The sequence below is a fragment of the Capsicum annuum genome, chromosome 7 (assembly GCF_002878395.1).
Source record: "Capsicum annuum cultivar UCD-10X-F1 chromosome 7, UCD10Xv1.1, whole genome shotgun sequence".
Lineage (NCBI taxonomy): Eukaryota > Viridiplantae > Streptophyta > Magnoliopsida > Solanales > Solanaceae > Capsicum > Capsicum annuum.
Window position 1 is genome coordinate 182,922,828 of NC_061117.1, and position 15,272 is coordinate 182,938,099.

The 15,272-nt window shown below is 32.8% G+C and overlaps 1 protein-coding gene and 1 long non-coding RNA gene across 2 annotated transcripts; both read right to left on the reverse strand.

Moving 5' to 3' along the window:
- Positions 1-3,748: 3,748 nt before the first annotated feature.
- Positions 3,749-14,220, reverse strand: LOC107878192. The gene is made up of 3 exons (XM_047393878.1): positions 14,004-14,220; positions 10,762-10,830; positions 3,749-4,123 (listed from the first exon to the last, which is right to left on the reverse strand). The coding sequence occupies exons 1-3, from the start codon at positions 14,218-14,220 to the stop codon at positions 4,107-4,109; spliced, it is 303 nt and encodes a 100-aa protein (XP_047249834.1). The 3' UTR covers positions 3,749-4,106.
- LOC124885657 lies at positions 9,951-10,755 on the reverse strand. Its single transcript, XR_007043034.1, has 2 exons — positions 10,296-10,755; positions 9,951-10,219 (listed from the first exon to the last, which is right to left on the reverse strand). It is a non-coding gene; the product is annotated as an uncharacterized LOC124885657 (long non-coding RNA).
- Positions 14,221-15,272: the final 1,052 nt, after the last annotated feature.

Consider the following 15,272-nt stretch of genomic DNA (forward strand, 5'->3'; position numbering starts at 1 on the left):
ATATGTTGTGCTTTGGAGAAGTACAATTTATGTATATGTCGACAATATAATACCGAGGCACTAATGTCATCTTCTGCAGACACTTTGGACAATCAAATGGCTTTCTATCTTTTGTGCATTTTTTTATTGCAACCTGGGCATTCTAGCATGCAAAACTTTTGGAATTCATCTGATATTGACATTGCCGCCTCAACATTGAAAATTTTAACCTATCAAGGAGAACAAAAGTCTGTATATGTTTAGTCTTGTCCTTGAGTATACTAATCAGGTCCAGATAACTTTGTAACTTACAGAAGTTTGTGAGGTTATTTCTGTAATAGAGGTTAGTTTGTGAGAGTCAGAAGCAACAATGAGAGAGCTGGATGACGCGGAGAAGCTACTTGATGCACGACTTGAAAGCACAATTGATGCCCGACCTGAAAGGATGCTTTTGTTTGATTTGACCCTATCAGCAGGCCGAATAAGTTAGTGTTTGTACTCCCTAAGGGTAGGTTAGAGGTTGAGAAGAAATGTGTGAATTTCATACCAGTCGAGAAGTTCTAATGCCAGTAGATAAGAAGGATCAATTTGTATTATTGAGTTGAATTTGGTTTGCAATGGTAAACCTGCATATGCAAAACGATCGCATAATGTTGTGGTTTATATATGTCTTTTTCTGGAATATTTTAATGTGGCTATACCTTGATAAGAAGAAATTTCTATGTTCCATCCGAGGATGACCGAGTATTCTTCTTTTTTTATTTTAGCCTGCAGTTCAGGCCCTTCAATTTTGCTGAAGTCACCCCATAAGGTGAGGAGAAACTGAGTGTTCCTGAAAGTAGCAAAAGTAAGTACCATTTGTTTTGGAATCTATTATAAAAGAGAAAGTACTGTAAAGTAGAATCTTTACTATCTTATGTAAAAGGTATACTTACTGATCGTCAACTATGGTGATCTCTCGATACTTATTTTGAGTGCGACCTGCATATTTCTCAGGGTTACAACAGATAACAACTCCTAGAATATCTAGTAGCAAGAAATAGGAGGATATATTTAGCATCTATCTATGCAGGCATGAAATTTTAGTCGTACAATATTTGGCAAGAGTAATATACCAATTTCTACAGAGGGAATGGGTGTCGGCTGAGCAATATTGGCTAAAGGCATGAGATTCAGCTTAGCCGGCGGTGACAAGGGTTTCTCAATCTCATCATTTGGGTTGACACGTTCAACTATTGTTTTCTTATCAAGTATTCAGTAATATGTATGTATTGGCCGAGCATATGATTTTGGCGAATCTTTTACCCGTGCAGCCGAGATCAGGTAGGTGTTGATGAGAACCAACTTGTCCACATAATATGCAATGTCATCTCCATACACAGCAGCCCTAATTTGTTGGCCCTGTATATTTAAAATCTTTGGTAAGATAGAGGCAAACATATAATAACTATGCATACGATAGTATATAGCAGCACTATATAGGTGGGAGTACCTTTTCATCTTCTAAAAAGAGATTTTGGAATAGGATTTGCTTCTCAGGGCTTTTTCTCTCTCAACTGATGTCGACAATCTGTACTTTACATATCCAATAAAGACTGTCGATTGTTATCAGATCGATCCTGGATTTTAGAGCCATGTGTAGTGCAAAGGCAGCTGTACACCAATGCCAACACATGTCATTTAGTCAAAATGCTAGCTCATAAAGGAAATATTATGATAAATTATATAAGTCTGCAAATAACATAATAAATATCTTTAATCTATCACCACAAGATTCAAAAGTATGTTTATATTTTTAAACTCCATTTCAAGTCAAAATCAAACAAACAGGTTGAAATGTTTCTATTTCTTTTACTATGTTGTTATTGTTATTGTTTATGTCTTCATAAATGGTGAATTTTGATTTCTTTGAACCAATGATCTATTAAAAATAGCATATCTACGACAAGGTAGGGGTAAGGTTCGGGTACGCGCTATCCTCCCCAGACCTAGACCTAGACTACACTGGATATGTTGTTGTTATAATAACTTCAAAGTCTTAAAAGAGCTAAACTGTAAGGGTACACAAATTATATTTGCTTGAACAGGTTCCTTTTTGCAACAGGAATGCATCAGTTGGAGGACAAGTGTTTCCCATTAGAGCCCAAGTCACAACTGAAGTACCTGCAAAGGTTGAGAAAGTATCGAAGAAACAGGATAAGGGAGTCGTAGTAAAGAAGTTCAGGACAAAGAAGCCTTATATTGGCAGATGCCTTCTCAACACTAAGATCATCGAAGATGATGCTCATAGAGAAACTTGGCACATGGTCTTTTTTACTGAGGGTGTGGACTTAATAGGAGTAGCTATTTTACTGAATTGGTCGAATGACCTTACTTATATATACTGACAATGTAAATAATTTTTACACTGAATGTAATTGTAACTTGGTAATTCTTTTATACTGCTAGAGGGGTGTCTTAACATAATTGGTAAGGTTGTTGCCATGTGTGAAGTCATGGAAATAAATTCTTTGTAAGACTATTAGTTCAGATTTATCTTGGTGTAACTGATTTACTTGTTAGGATTGATCAGGAGAAATACCATACAGAAAAGGCCAATCCATTGGAATTTATTCAATTAACCTTTCATATCTCAAATAAATCAACTGATGCTTCTACTTCTTATGACAAGAATAACAAGAGAAGTAGTTTTCACCTATTCAAAGTTGTTCACGAATGTAAGCCATCGATCTCAACATTGATCCTTCAGTCTCTCCGGAAGGTGCCTTAGTATCTTGAAGTTGTGACGGAAAAGGACAAAAAACTATCAGTTTGCATCTTAAAGGACAGTACAGCGCTGCATTCAACTAATGTTTATCCTCTCAATTTACAAGGAGAAATGAGATTCAATGCTGGTAAACAATCAAGATGATAGATTTTTCTAACTAATACTTCACAAGTATCTATTATCTCTTTATATTTTCAGTTGTCATGAATATTAGTTTGGAGAGTTATATCAGGGACTACTAAATAAAAGAGCCCATTGAGGCAAAACCAGGAAAGAGCTCGAGTACTGGTTTGTCAAGAACCAACATCACAATGTTCAAAGGTTGAAATTTGTTGTTATATTCTGTAGCATTAGAAATGAACCAAAATGTATCAAGACATATAATTAGTAAATTGTAGTTGAGTTGGACAACCTGACACATTTATTATTTTATACATTTTAAACCCAACCTTTGAACCACACATAAACTTCAACAGGTTGGACTATAACTTATCTTTTTGTTTAACTCGATTCCTATCCCGCCCAGCTAAATTTCAACATAACACACCCACTTTTAGCCTAATCTGACTGTAAATAATCAATGAACTTAAATAGGCAGCTGACCAAAACCCATGGTACAAACTGCAGCCTTAGATGGATTGGCCATGCATATTATCTGTCTATAGAAAAAAGAAGAGCTTTTTCTAGTGATCTAACTATATTGAACTTTCCTATTAAGTGTGATAAACCTAAAGAGAAACAACAGGCTAGAATTGATATTGGAACAACTGTCGTACCATTTGAAACCCAATTATTTAACAACACAGAGTGCAAGTTATCTTCTAAATACCCCCTCATTTTCAAAAAATAAAAAATTATAAATGAATCATTCAACTATCTCACATTTTCCAATCTAGTCGAGCTCAACTATATGAATCACAAATGAAATAATACAGGTTTGTTTGGTATTGGGATGCTCAGATTGTACTCAAGAAGACAGTGAAGAACAAAGAAAACAAGGGGAAAAAGAAAACAAGAGACATCCCTCACACATAGGACCTTGGGAGTATCAACACAAGCATCTTACAAAGGAATACAAATAATAGATTACACACTTATGCCTACCATAAGAAAGGAAAATAATTATAGTTATCTATCAATAAAACCGCAACTGCTACTAAACAAAGATGATTACATTCTTTGCTAGATCTTCTTTGCAGACATGCACAACTAATTTTGTAGCGTACAATTACATGATAGGTTGGATCAACTACATAGCATAGTTAGAATAAGTGCTAATCGAAAATAGAGCAATCTGAATGGCTGGCTGGCTGGTAGAGATAACTGCAACTGTGAACATATGTTCTCTATGCTCCAGAAACTATTTACAAGGAGTTCCTACATAATATATATCAAAAAAATCATTATTGTCGTACATCAACAACAACACCTTATATGATGATATGCAACATAACCAACAATTCAGCAGTCTGGAGAAGAGATAAAGCAAAATGACAAAGAAGTAACAAGGGAAATGTAGGGGAAAGAAGTCGAGCAATATTCTAATATCTCAAATTTGGTATTTTGAATGATTTTCTTCTCTAAGTTGCAGTTTATTCAATTGACCTTTCATATATAAATTATTTATATGGAGTTCCTACATAATATATGTCAAAAACCTCATTATTGACGTACATCAAATATAACACCTTATATGATAATGCGCAACACAACCAACAATTCAGTAGTCTGGAAAGGTTAGCTCATATCTATGTACGTAAGATAGTCCTTTTGCATGGAGTGCCTATTCTATCATTTCAGATTGGGGTTCAGTATTCACTTTTAGCTTTTGGATAGCTTTTCAGGAGGAGTTGGGTACTCAGGTGGATTATAGTACAAACTTCCATCCACAGACCGACAGGCAATCGGAATAGACTATTCAGGTTCTTGAGGATATTCTTCCACTAATGTTTATCCTCTCAATTTACAAGGAGAAATGAGATTCAATGTTGGTCAAGATCAAGATGATTGTTTTTTCTAACTAATACTTCACAAGGATCTATTATCTCTTTATATTTCAGTTGTCATGAATATTAGTTTGGAGAGTTATATCAGGGACTACTAAACTACTAAATAACCGAGCCCATCGAGGCAGAACCAGGAAAGATCTTGAGCACTGGTTTGTCAAGAATCAACATCACAATGTTCAAAGGTTGAACCACACATAAACTTCAACACATAAACCTTCAACGGGTTAAACTATAACTCATCTTTTTGAACCACACATAAACTTCAACAGGTTGGACTATAACTCATCTTTTTGAACCACACATAAACTTCAACAGGTTGGACTATAACTCCTCTTTTTGTTTAACTCGATTCCTATTCCGCCCAACTAAATATCAACGTAACACACCCACTTTTAGCCTAATCTGACTGTAAATAATCAATGAACTTGAACACGCAGCTGCTCAAGAAACTTTCAGAGGTGACTTTTAGCAATTACCAACCCATGGTACAAACTGCAGCCTTAGATGGATTGGTCATGCATAGTATCTTTGTCTATAGAAAAAAGAAGAGCTTTTTCTAGTGATCTAACTATATTGAACTTTCATGTTAAGTGTGATAAACCTAAAGTGACACAACAGGCTAGAATTGGAATTCGAACAACAGTCGTTCCATTTGAAAACCAATTATTTAACAACCCAGAGTGCAATCTTCTAAATATCCCCTCCTTTTCAAAAAATAAAAAATATAAATAAATCATTACTGATTGATACAGGTTTTAAGATCAAACAAAGTTCAACAATACAAGAAAATAACATAATATTGCCAAATCATAAAATATGAAACCACAAATACCAAAATTAAGGCACGTTGAAGAAGATATGCTCATTGTAGCTCAAGTTATTATTTCCTGTTAGCCTAGAAAAATAATGCAACAGAGATAGGATAACGAAGAGAACATAGAAAGTAACAAGCAAAATAAAGCATAGCATTCAAAAGAGGACTAATCTTTGATCTTGAAATAACAATTATTGAAGTTCGCAGACGGTGTAATTCCTCTTTTATTTCCTAGTCCTTTATGTAATTATCTAATGTAATTTTTTCCATGTAACTAACTGTACAAGTATTTAGATCAGAATTAGTGTACATGGTATAGTAACACGGCCGCAGTAATTTTATTAGAACAACAACAAAAGTGTTCCATAATCGAGGTTTGGGAGGGTAGAGCGTATGCAAATCTTACCCCTACTTCGGCAGTGAAAAGTGTGTTTTTAAGAGAATGTCTTGCTAATGATTTCATTATATACTGTATTGTAGGTAGAATGATCATCGGGATCATCTGCTATTGCTGGTTGTATTATCATTTTTACATAGTTTGAGCTTTTTGCTCTTGATAAAGCAACATAAAGTTGGCCATGTATTTAAATACAGGTTTACTAAAATAAATTCCAACAAAATCTAGTGTTTGACTTTGAGCTTTGTTTATAGTCATAGCAAACATAATCGAATGGGAAATTGTGTTCTCTTGAATTGAATTGGTGCTTTTTCGTCTTGTGGTGACAATAAAAATATGCGGGGAATGAAAACATGTTTGCCTTTGAAATCTCCACTTGCAATTTTAGCACTTATAATATGAGTTTTGAAATCAATACAAATTAACCGAGTACCATTACATAAACCTTCTGAAGGATTTAAATTGTGTAGTAATATAAATGGGCAATTTTGCTTTAGAACTTACTTATAAGGAGGTAGTCCAGTAGGATTTAAAGTATATAAGAAATCTTCAAACTCTCTTTGGTCTTTTGGCTCTATAGTTTCATCAATACCAACGAATGTCACGGCAGTACCAAGGAATTGATCTATGAACATTTGATTAATTTCATTTACAAAATCATTTTTGGTTGTTAAGATAACACATGATGTTATATTAGATGTATCAATCATGGTCATGTTTAAGTTGGGGTAAATAGTTTTGAATAAATTGTTTAATGATTCCTTCTCATTTGTAAAAGGAATAAGAAAGGATTCTGGAATTTCAATTTTGTTACGATCATTAACTTGTTCTTTTCCATCACCAATTCTAAGTTAATATTCACAGAATGTAGGATCTTCTCGTGCACGCATATTTTCTGTCAACCGAAACCTTTGTAGATAATTCCAGATATTTGAGTTCAATAAACATTCACGACTGAAATCTTCTTTTACTCCACTTTTTACAACTGGTAATGTTTGTCCAAAATCACCTCCAAAAACGACGACTTTTCCACCAAAAGGTATATTGATACTCATAAGATCTCTTAGTAATAAATCAAAAGTCTCTACAAGTTTTTTTGTTGCCATTTATACTTCATCTCATACTATTAACTTGGTATCTTGAATTAAAACAGCAAGTGAACTTTGTTTACTTATATTACAGTTGTAGTTATCTCCTATGTTGATAGAAAGTTTAAAGCGTGAGTGAGCAGTTCAATCTCCTGGAAGAACAGAAGTTGTAACACTAGAAGTTGTTGTAGCTAAAGCAATAAGTCCTTTGGATCTTACAGTAGCTAGTAAAGCTTGGTATAAAAAAGTTTTTCTAGTTCCTCCTGGTCCATCAATATAAAAAGCTCCAAGTTTATTTAAGAATATTTTATTAAGAATGGCATTGTAAGCAGCATGTTGTTCTTTATTTAGTTTCTTATATAGCAGTAAATCTTCTTCAGTTACAACTATGTTTCTTTCTAAATAAATGTTTTTAGACTATCTTCTTCAGTTACAACTAAGAAAATGTGGAAGGTATAAAATTCTCTGATATGAGTTTGAACTCATTCGTCCTATTGAATGTAATATGGTGTTTATGTGATTCATAATCATATAACGAATGTTAGTTGTTTGTATATTTGTTGTAGCTGTAAAATCTTAGGACATGGGTCTTTCAAATTTTTCCCATAAATCTTTTGGATTAGCAGGATTACAATATACTAATAGTGTGGAAAATAAGCGGCGCAAACTATATGGCATTTGGTAAGTAGTAGCTTTTGATAGGCATTCAATTAAGTTATTATCGGAAGCTAACAATCCTTTTTTTTTGCAGATTCTTTAAATGTCGTGTAACATATGCCATTTACAAGTCTAATTTCTTTATATGATTTAGGACTTCGTATATTCATTAGTAATCTTTCTCCTTCGGTTGGATGACAATTGACAATACATCCAATAGCATAACCTTGTTTCCTGCGTGTCCACATTTTATCGTTGGTTGACCAGACAAAGTGTTGTGGGAATTCTTTGTATAGTAAATTAAGTTTAATGGCGTATTTATTTATTTGATTCATTGTGAAAAATTTCGTTATCATTGTTCTTTTATTTCCTGGATTGTTCAAAATTAAACTTAATTTTACAATCGTTTTGAAAGAGATGAATTATTGGTTTTCAAGATGTAGCTGGAGATGATACACATTTGGATGCATTTCACTAATAGGGAAGGCAAACATACGCCACATAGCCTCTGGCGGTGATGTCCATCTACCTGTACGATATTCTTTTATTTCGTCGATTTCTGTATTAGCTACCTTACTTTGGAGGTTGAAACTTATTTTGTCATGATCTGTGCAAATGTATTTGTAGATATATTTAACGACTTTAATATCTGCACAAATTTCAACATTTATGTGACAATTAAATTTGCTCAATAAATATGGATTGTATGGTACGACCCATGAATTATCAAGATATTGGGTTCTAACTTTTACCAATTTTCCAGTGTCTCGTCTTCTATAAATGGGGTATGAATTCTCGCTTTTAAATGTTTCATTTGTGTAATTTTTAGGATATTTAAATTTACAAGTTCCTTTTATTTCCATGCATGAATTGTTAGGATTTAAAGTTCCGCAAGAACCATGCATCATATGTTTAACAACCAAAGAGTGTAAATATTCATTTGTGTCAGCATCAGGTATTTCAGCACAAACGATTTTGTCATAAGCCTCTATTGTTAATAACTTATAATCATCCTCAAGTATAATAAGGAAATGAGCATGTGGAAGACCGCTTTTTTGAAATTCTATAGTGTACATAGAAGCAGCAACTTTTCCAAACATTTTTGTTTTAACAATATCTGACTTTAATTCTTCTACTTTTTCTTTAAATACTCGACTTATTAGATCGAGTCTATGTTGTATTTCATAAGTCGTTAGCAACAGATGTTCTATTTCAAGCCATGAAGTATTACATGTCATTGTTAAGAAGATATCCAATTTTTCAAAATATTGTACTAATGCAATAGCGTCCATGTACCTACGTCGCATATCTCGTGGACCCCTGTAAATCTAGTAGGTAAGAGTGTTTTTCGGCTAATATATGAAACTTCTCTTTCTCCTAGTCTTTGTAGATCAATAAGCCCGGCTAATAATTCAGTTCGAAATAAATCTTAATTGAATAAAAAGAAATCTAATCTTTGTGTCTCAAGTTTTATATATTGATCTACTGAATATTGTTGGAATAATCTTCCCGAATGTAAAGTATGATTTTCTTATTTATCTCTAATTTAAAGTTTGTAACAATAATATTCATGGCAGGAAACAGTATTCTTTTTTTGTCGTTATTTTTGTAAAATTTCCTCTTCAATATTAAGGAATCCATTAATAGAATTCATGTTTGTGACACTTGGAAGTTGTTCATGTTTGTAGGAAGAACGATTTCTTGAAGAATTATTTGGTTGTAAAATCTTTGGTATGCCACAATGTCATTCATTTGATATTGTAAGGAGTCGTAACAACCATAGTAATAGTGAACTAATTGGCTATCGTTAGGATGGGTGTGAACACGAATATGTGGTGTGGAAATAAGACTGGTTAATTCTTCGTCAGCCCATATAGATGTTACTTGTGATACAATTGGCAAGTTATATATTCGTTGATCCAAGGTAGAATCACGTTTAAGTGCAATGTAAAAATTAGATAAATCTGAAATATGTGTTAAAGATTTCAAAAATTGTGAGTATGGATTAATGCGTAAAATATCTATCAAGTTTTCAATAAGAAATTTGTCTAGTTTTTCGGAGAAGACCATTTTATTTACTCTTATCATTCTCATTATCATAGAAATAGAGTTGTAAATTTTTTGCTTTGTTATCTGTAGCAGTGAGGCTCAGTAGGAAATGGTACAGTTGTCCTTGCACCTTAAATGAGTAAATATCTTTAGTCCTATTTGCTAACTCTTTATCATACTTTAGGCCAAGTGAAGTAAAGGCAAACATATTATTGTATGTTCTAATGTAAGTCCGAAAATGTTTGGCTTCATCAGAGTCGTCATAATAAAGATGTCTTAATACAGGAGGTAGTTGATGGGAAGCTAATTTTATAGAACCGTTGTTACACCAGAAGGTTGGAGTTTCGTATTGAAATCTTTTGGCTGCACAAAATTTACAGTTTGGAACATTTTTTAGAAGAGTAGGAGAGCAGGGTAGTTGGTGAATATTCCAGCAACCTATTTGCGTTATAGTGTGTCCTGCAACATTTTACATTTGTAAGAGTTGGGTAAAAATGGCAATGAAAAAATGAAAGTGAAACTTGATTTAACTAACCATTTCTAAAAGCAATAGGTTTATCCCTCATGTATAGAGTATGTTGAGGAAGAATGATGTTGCAGGGCTCTAAAGAAGAAGATGACTCCTTAGAAGTCGTAGCAGCAGGATTTTCCAAGGCAGTTTGCTTTTTGGCAGCATATTATACTCTTCGTCGTTCGAGAAGTACTGTTTTTTGTTCAAATGGTATTTCTCCATAAGCAGTACGACGTCGAAGATTTCTCTCCATTTGGGTTTTTTCCTTTTATATTAGACATTTAACTCTACAATCTTTTAGTTATTTAGTTTTCCTTGGGATTTTTTTTAATTCCTACAAAGAAAGTATTTGCTTACACAATAGGATTAAAAATAAAGTACAACAAAGTTATGCACCAGTGAAATACGTATGTGGTAAGATGAGTGTAACATGACACAATTTATGGCAAAGTGAAAGAAAGATTAAAGCACCAAGAAGTGTGAGACTTACCAAAGTGGAGATGGTCGATCACATATAAGAACAACAACCTGCACAGCACAAACGGCTGCAAACTGATAGCTGGAATAAAATGACAAAATTTGAACAGTAGTGAGTTAACATTTGGTACAAACTGAAAGCTAGGCATTTGTAGTTTCTCTTATTTGTATCAACTTTAAACAAAACATAAAAACTTCTGTAAATTCAAATTGTTTTTTATTTTGAAATAATAATTATTGATGTTCACAGAGATTGTAATTCTTCTTTTATTTGCTAATGCGTCCAGAGATTCTTTTACTTTTCCTGCTGAGTGCTGACCCAACCTCTCTCTATATTCCCTGACAGAAAGATTCAGGACTGGACCTCTCAAATTGGAGTAAATATTTGTTATGGCTTCCTCAACATGTCTGCAATGTTAGATGTAGTTGTTTTTATCATTTTTTGAATTAAACCCTTGTCATAAAGCCCTTCACAAGGATATGTTCATATTGGCAAGATATTCCTAGTTCAGAATTCTTTAGCTTTTCAGAAACAGCTCCCCAGCTGCATTGCAGTCAAGAAGAGCTCAGAATAGCTTGTTCATGTTTGGTCTACTAATTTTCCAAAATTCATTTAGTTTTGTATTCCTATTTCTTCATCAGGTTGACCAACAGATTTATATGATATGTAGCAGGTCATATAACATAACATCAAAAGAAACCATCCATAATTTAACAGAACACACCTAGATGTTTTTCATTAAATGCTTAAGGCATTTGATTTTCCTAACTATATTAAATAATGCAGGATTTAAAATTTGATAGAACTAACCCACAAAAAATTTGAATGTGTCATTGAGGTAACTAAGTAGTTAATAGCAAAAGTAATAAGAGAAACCAAAAAGCAGACTTTGAGCAGCACCAAATAAGAGTTTGTGAACAATTAGTAAAGAGTGGTAAGTGATACAAACAGGTGAGGAAATTCCAGTGCACCCAATATGAGAATAGAATATTATGTAAGTAAGGGAAAGTAATGATAAAAACTCTCCTTGAGAGTATCCAAGTCCAATCTCAATTGTGAGGACTCCTAATTAGTGGGGTGGTAGTCAATCACATGATAAAAGGAAGAGAGTACATTTTCAAGATTAATCCAGGCAAATTATTTTCGTTAAATTGATTGTTGAATCAATCAAGTATAAAATAAGCTCAAATTTACCATAAATAAACAAGTCATGGTGCTATCATATAATTAAGGAAAGGATGAGAGGGATCAATTAGCAAGTAGAGTCAAGATTGCCAAAAATAAATGATGACGAAAGTTGTCACATACTACCAAATAATTTACACAGAGCGGAGATCTCATACTACCATAATTGCACACAAGACTTACAAATCTGATTTGATCATAGACAATTTCTTTCAGACGTGGGCTCTAGATATCGCGTTATCAAGAAATATTATCGTTGTTAATTTTGGGTTACAAGTGCATCATCATAACATTTATGGAAATGTCTTTCTATTTTAATACACTCTAAAAGTCTTCTAACATCCTTTTTCTTAACAATTGGAAGGAAACTGAGGCTAAATATATGCAGTACTTATCCTCTATAACAAAAAAGAAGATTTTAGGTGTTGGACCACTTGAACTTGGCATAGATTTGGAGGTTGGGAGAGAAGAAAATGTAAGGTTGGAAAGAGAAGAGATTGTGAAAGCCATAAGAAATGTTATATTGGAGAAGAAGGGAAAAGAATTGAGGGTGAAATCTGGAGAATTGAGTGAGAAAATAAGAAAAAGGGAAAAAGAAGATATTGAATAAAAAGCTGTTGAGGAACTTCGGAAGCTTTGCTTGATGAAGAAGAATGAGCAAAGTGTTGAGTAGTTTGATGTTTTGATTCAAGTCTTTATTGATGTTTGAGTTCAAGTCTTTGTTGATGTTTGAGTATTATCCTATTGGCCGAAAGGTAAACTCTGTACCCTATAATAGGCACCCTCTCCCCCATTGTAAAGGATTTGGTTTTTGCTTATCGTTACCCTATAAGCAATAAAATATCTTTAGCTTGGTTCTTAAGCATTTTGGAATCATATATGATGAAATTGGGGCTGAGATCATCGACGATTTTGGTAAAGCTTTCACCGGACATTTGAAAGGCGTTAAAAAGAATTGGATAAAGCTGGTGAGGAAGGCCTTTGGTGCTATGGTGGTGTGAAGGAAGTTTGGGCATCGATGGCAAGTGAAGTTCTATGACTTCGATACAACTTGTATTGTTTGATAACAAGCAGTAATTTTCTTAGGTTTGTTTAAGGAAATTAAAGACAGCAGAAGCAGAACAAAGATAGATATGGAAGTTATGTTTGGAGAGATTTTTGGCAAATTCAAAAAATGGGGTTGCATGACCATGTGCTAACCATAGAACGATCACTATTTTTTTTATCATCTTTATATGGTACCATGGTACTATTGATGATTTCCCTTTCCCAGAATGTTGTCTCTGTAACAATGATGTACCAACATTACTGAGCCTGAGGGGTACTAAATCTATAACAACATGTATGGAAATCTTGTATAGTTTCAGTAAACTCAAAAGGTCTTCTAACATCATTTTGCTCAAAAATTGAAAGGAAAGTGAAGTTAAATATATTCACTATTTTTCCTCTATAACCAATCTGAAGATTTTAAGTGTTGGTCGGCTTATAGAACAAATTGATCCAAAACAGTAGTACTGATAAATCTTTAGAGGATTTGGATATCATACAATGGCTCGACAAGAGAGATCGTTTTCAACTGTCTAAGTGAAAACATCAATAAAAACATGAATCAAAACATCAGTAGATACTTGTTTACCATCTTCTTAGTACAGTTGAATTTGCTGGTTAGTCAAGAGAATGCATTACAGTAAACAAAACCTCATAAAAAGTCTAAAACGCACACAGAAACACAGAGACCAATATGTAATCTTTTCAGCTGAAAATTGAAGACTGAACAAAAAATGAAAACCTCATACAGAATCAGAAATGATAGCAAGAAATTAAATCAGCACAAGTAAGAGAAAGGAAAAATTTTAGCAGAAGCAAGAAATTAAAATGAATACCCCAAAATTTGAAACCACAAAAGGAATTTTTACAAAACAAGAATTATAAGGGGATTTTTTTAACCTTTTTTACAAAACAGGGATTATAAAAGGATTTTTTTAATCTTTTTTTAGAAACTGTGAAGATATAGGCAGCTACGACATCTACATATACAGGAATTATAAGGAATAAGGGAATTTGAATACCTTTTTTAACAAAGTATCCAGAGATTGTAGAGCTTGTGTTTTTGGTAGGCAGATATTTTGAGAGGAAGAAGTAAAATTGGAAAAGTGAAGGGAAATTGGTAAAGCATAAAAAGCTTTCATGTGTGGTTGAGTGCTCATAGATGGTATGACTGAAAGTGCTCACAAGTGAAAGTGGGCAGACCCAATAAATTTTGTGATTTACAGAAATGCCCTTCATTGAAATGACATAAATGCCCTTCTTAGTCACCAAAAACCTTCACTTTTATATATATGTTAAAAATATATATATAATAATAGTAAAAATATATTCTTTTCTTAGAAGTAGACAAATGGACCCACTTATCCAGGTATCAAAAAGGAAAAATGAATGAAACCTCACTCAATAAAGAATTTCAATTCTTGCAATCTTATGAAATCAACATACCATAGTTCATAAATAATGTATCAAATTATCTTATGGTGTCACATTAATAAATTGCATATTTTCACAATCTGTTATAAATAAATACTTGCAATTATATGTTTGTACATACTTTCAAATACACTTTTTTTCGTCTTTCTTCGATGAGATAAAATTAAGCCTATGTACAGTTTTCTCAACTTCAGATTTATGCTTATTAGTGTTCAGAACACCTCCAGTTGTTCTTTTCCTACAAGAATATGGAAACTTAGTTTCTGAAAGCTCAAACTTTTAAAAGGTGGAATGATTTCTTTAATGGGTCAAAATCATTTTCACTCTCCAACTTTATCTTGAAAATCAAATTCCCCCTCAATTTTGAACAATAATTATACTCTCCTTTTATCCTAATTAACTTTTTAAAAATTCTATTTTACCCTTTATCATCTATTTATTTATTTTTTTATTTAACTTCTTTAAAATCATCATATTTTCATTTAAAAAAAATTCATATAACAAAATTTTCATAAGAATATAAACATTATGTTCTAGGAAAAAAAGTAAGAAATACTAATTAAGTATATAAGCTAATGATAATCTTTATGAAGTAAATTAGCATGATAAGAAAATTAATTTTATTAATAAAATCCAAAATTATAATATTTATTTACAAGTGAAAATAATAAGTAATACTAATTTTATAAACATATTTTAATGCAGAAAATACAAACAATAAATGAAAGCGATAAGCCTCTAGTACCATCCCGAACTATGATCAAAGTTGTTATGACACACTCCAACTTCACAAGGGTCCTACTATCTCCTGAACTCAAATTTAGCGTATTTTTAGCATTTTTTATACTAATGTGGTA

Coding starts and splice junctions, on each gene's coding strand:
- LOC107878192 (XM_047393878.1), bottom strand. CDS start 14,220: ATGAAGGGCATTTCTGTAAATCACAAAATTTATTGGGTCTGCCCACTT. Junction 10,831..14,003: donor TGGATACTTTGTTAAAAAAG/GTATTCAAATTC, acceptor ATTTTATTCCAG/CTATCAGTTTGCAGCCGTTT.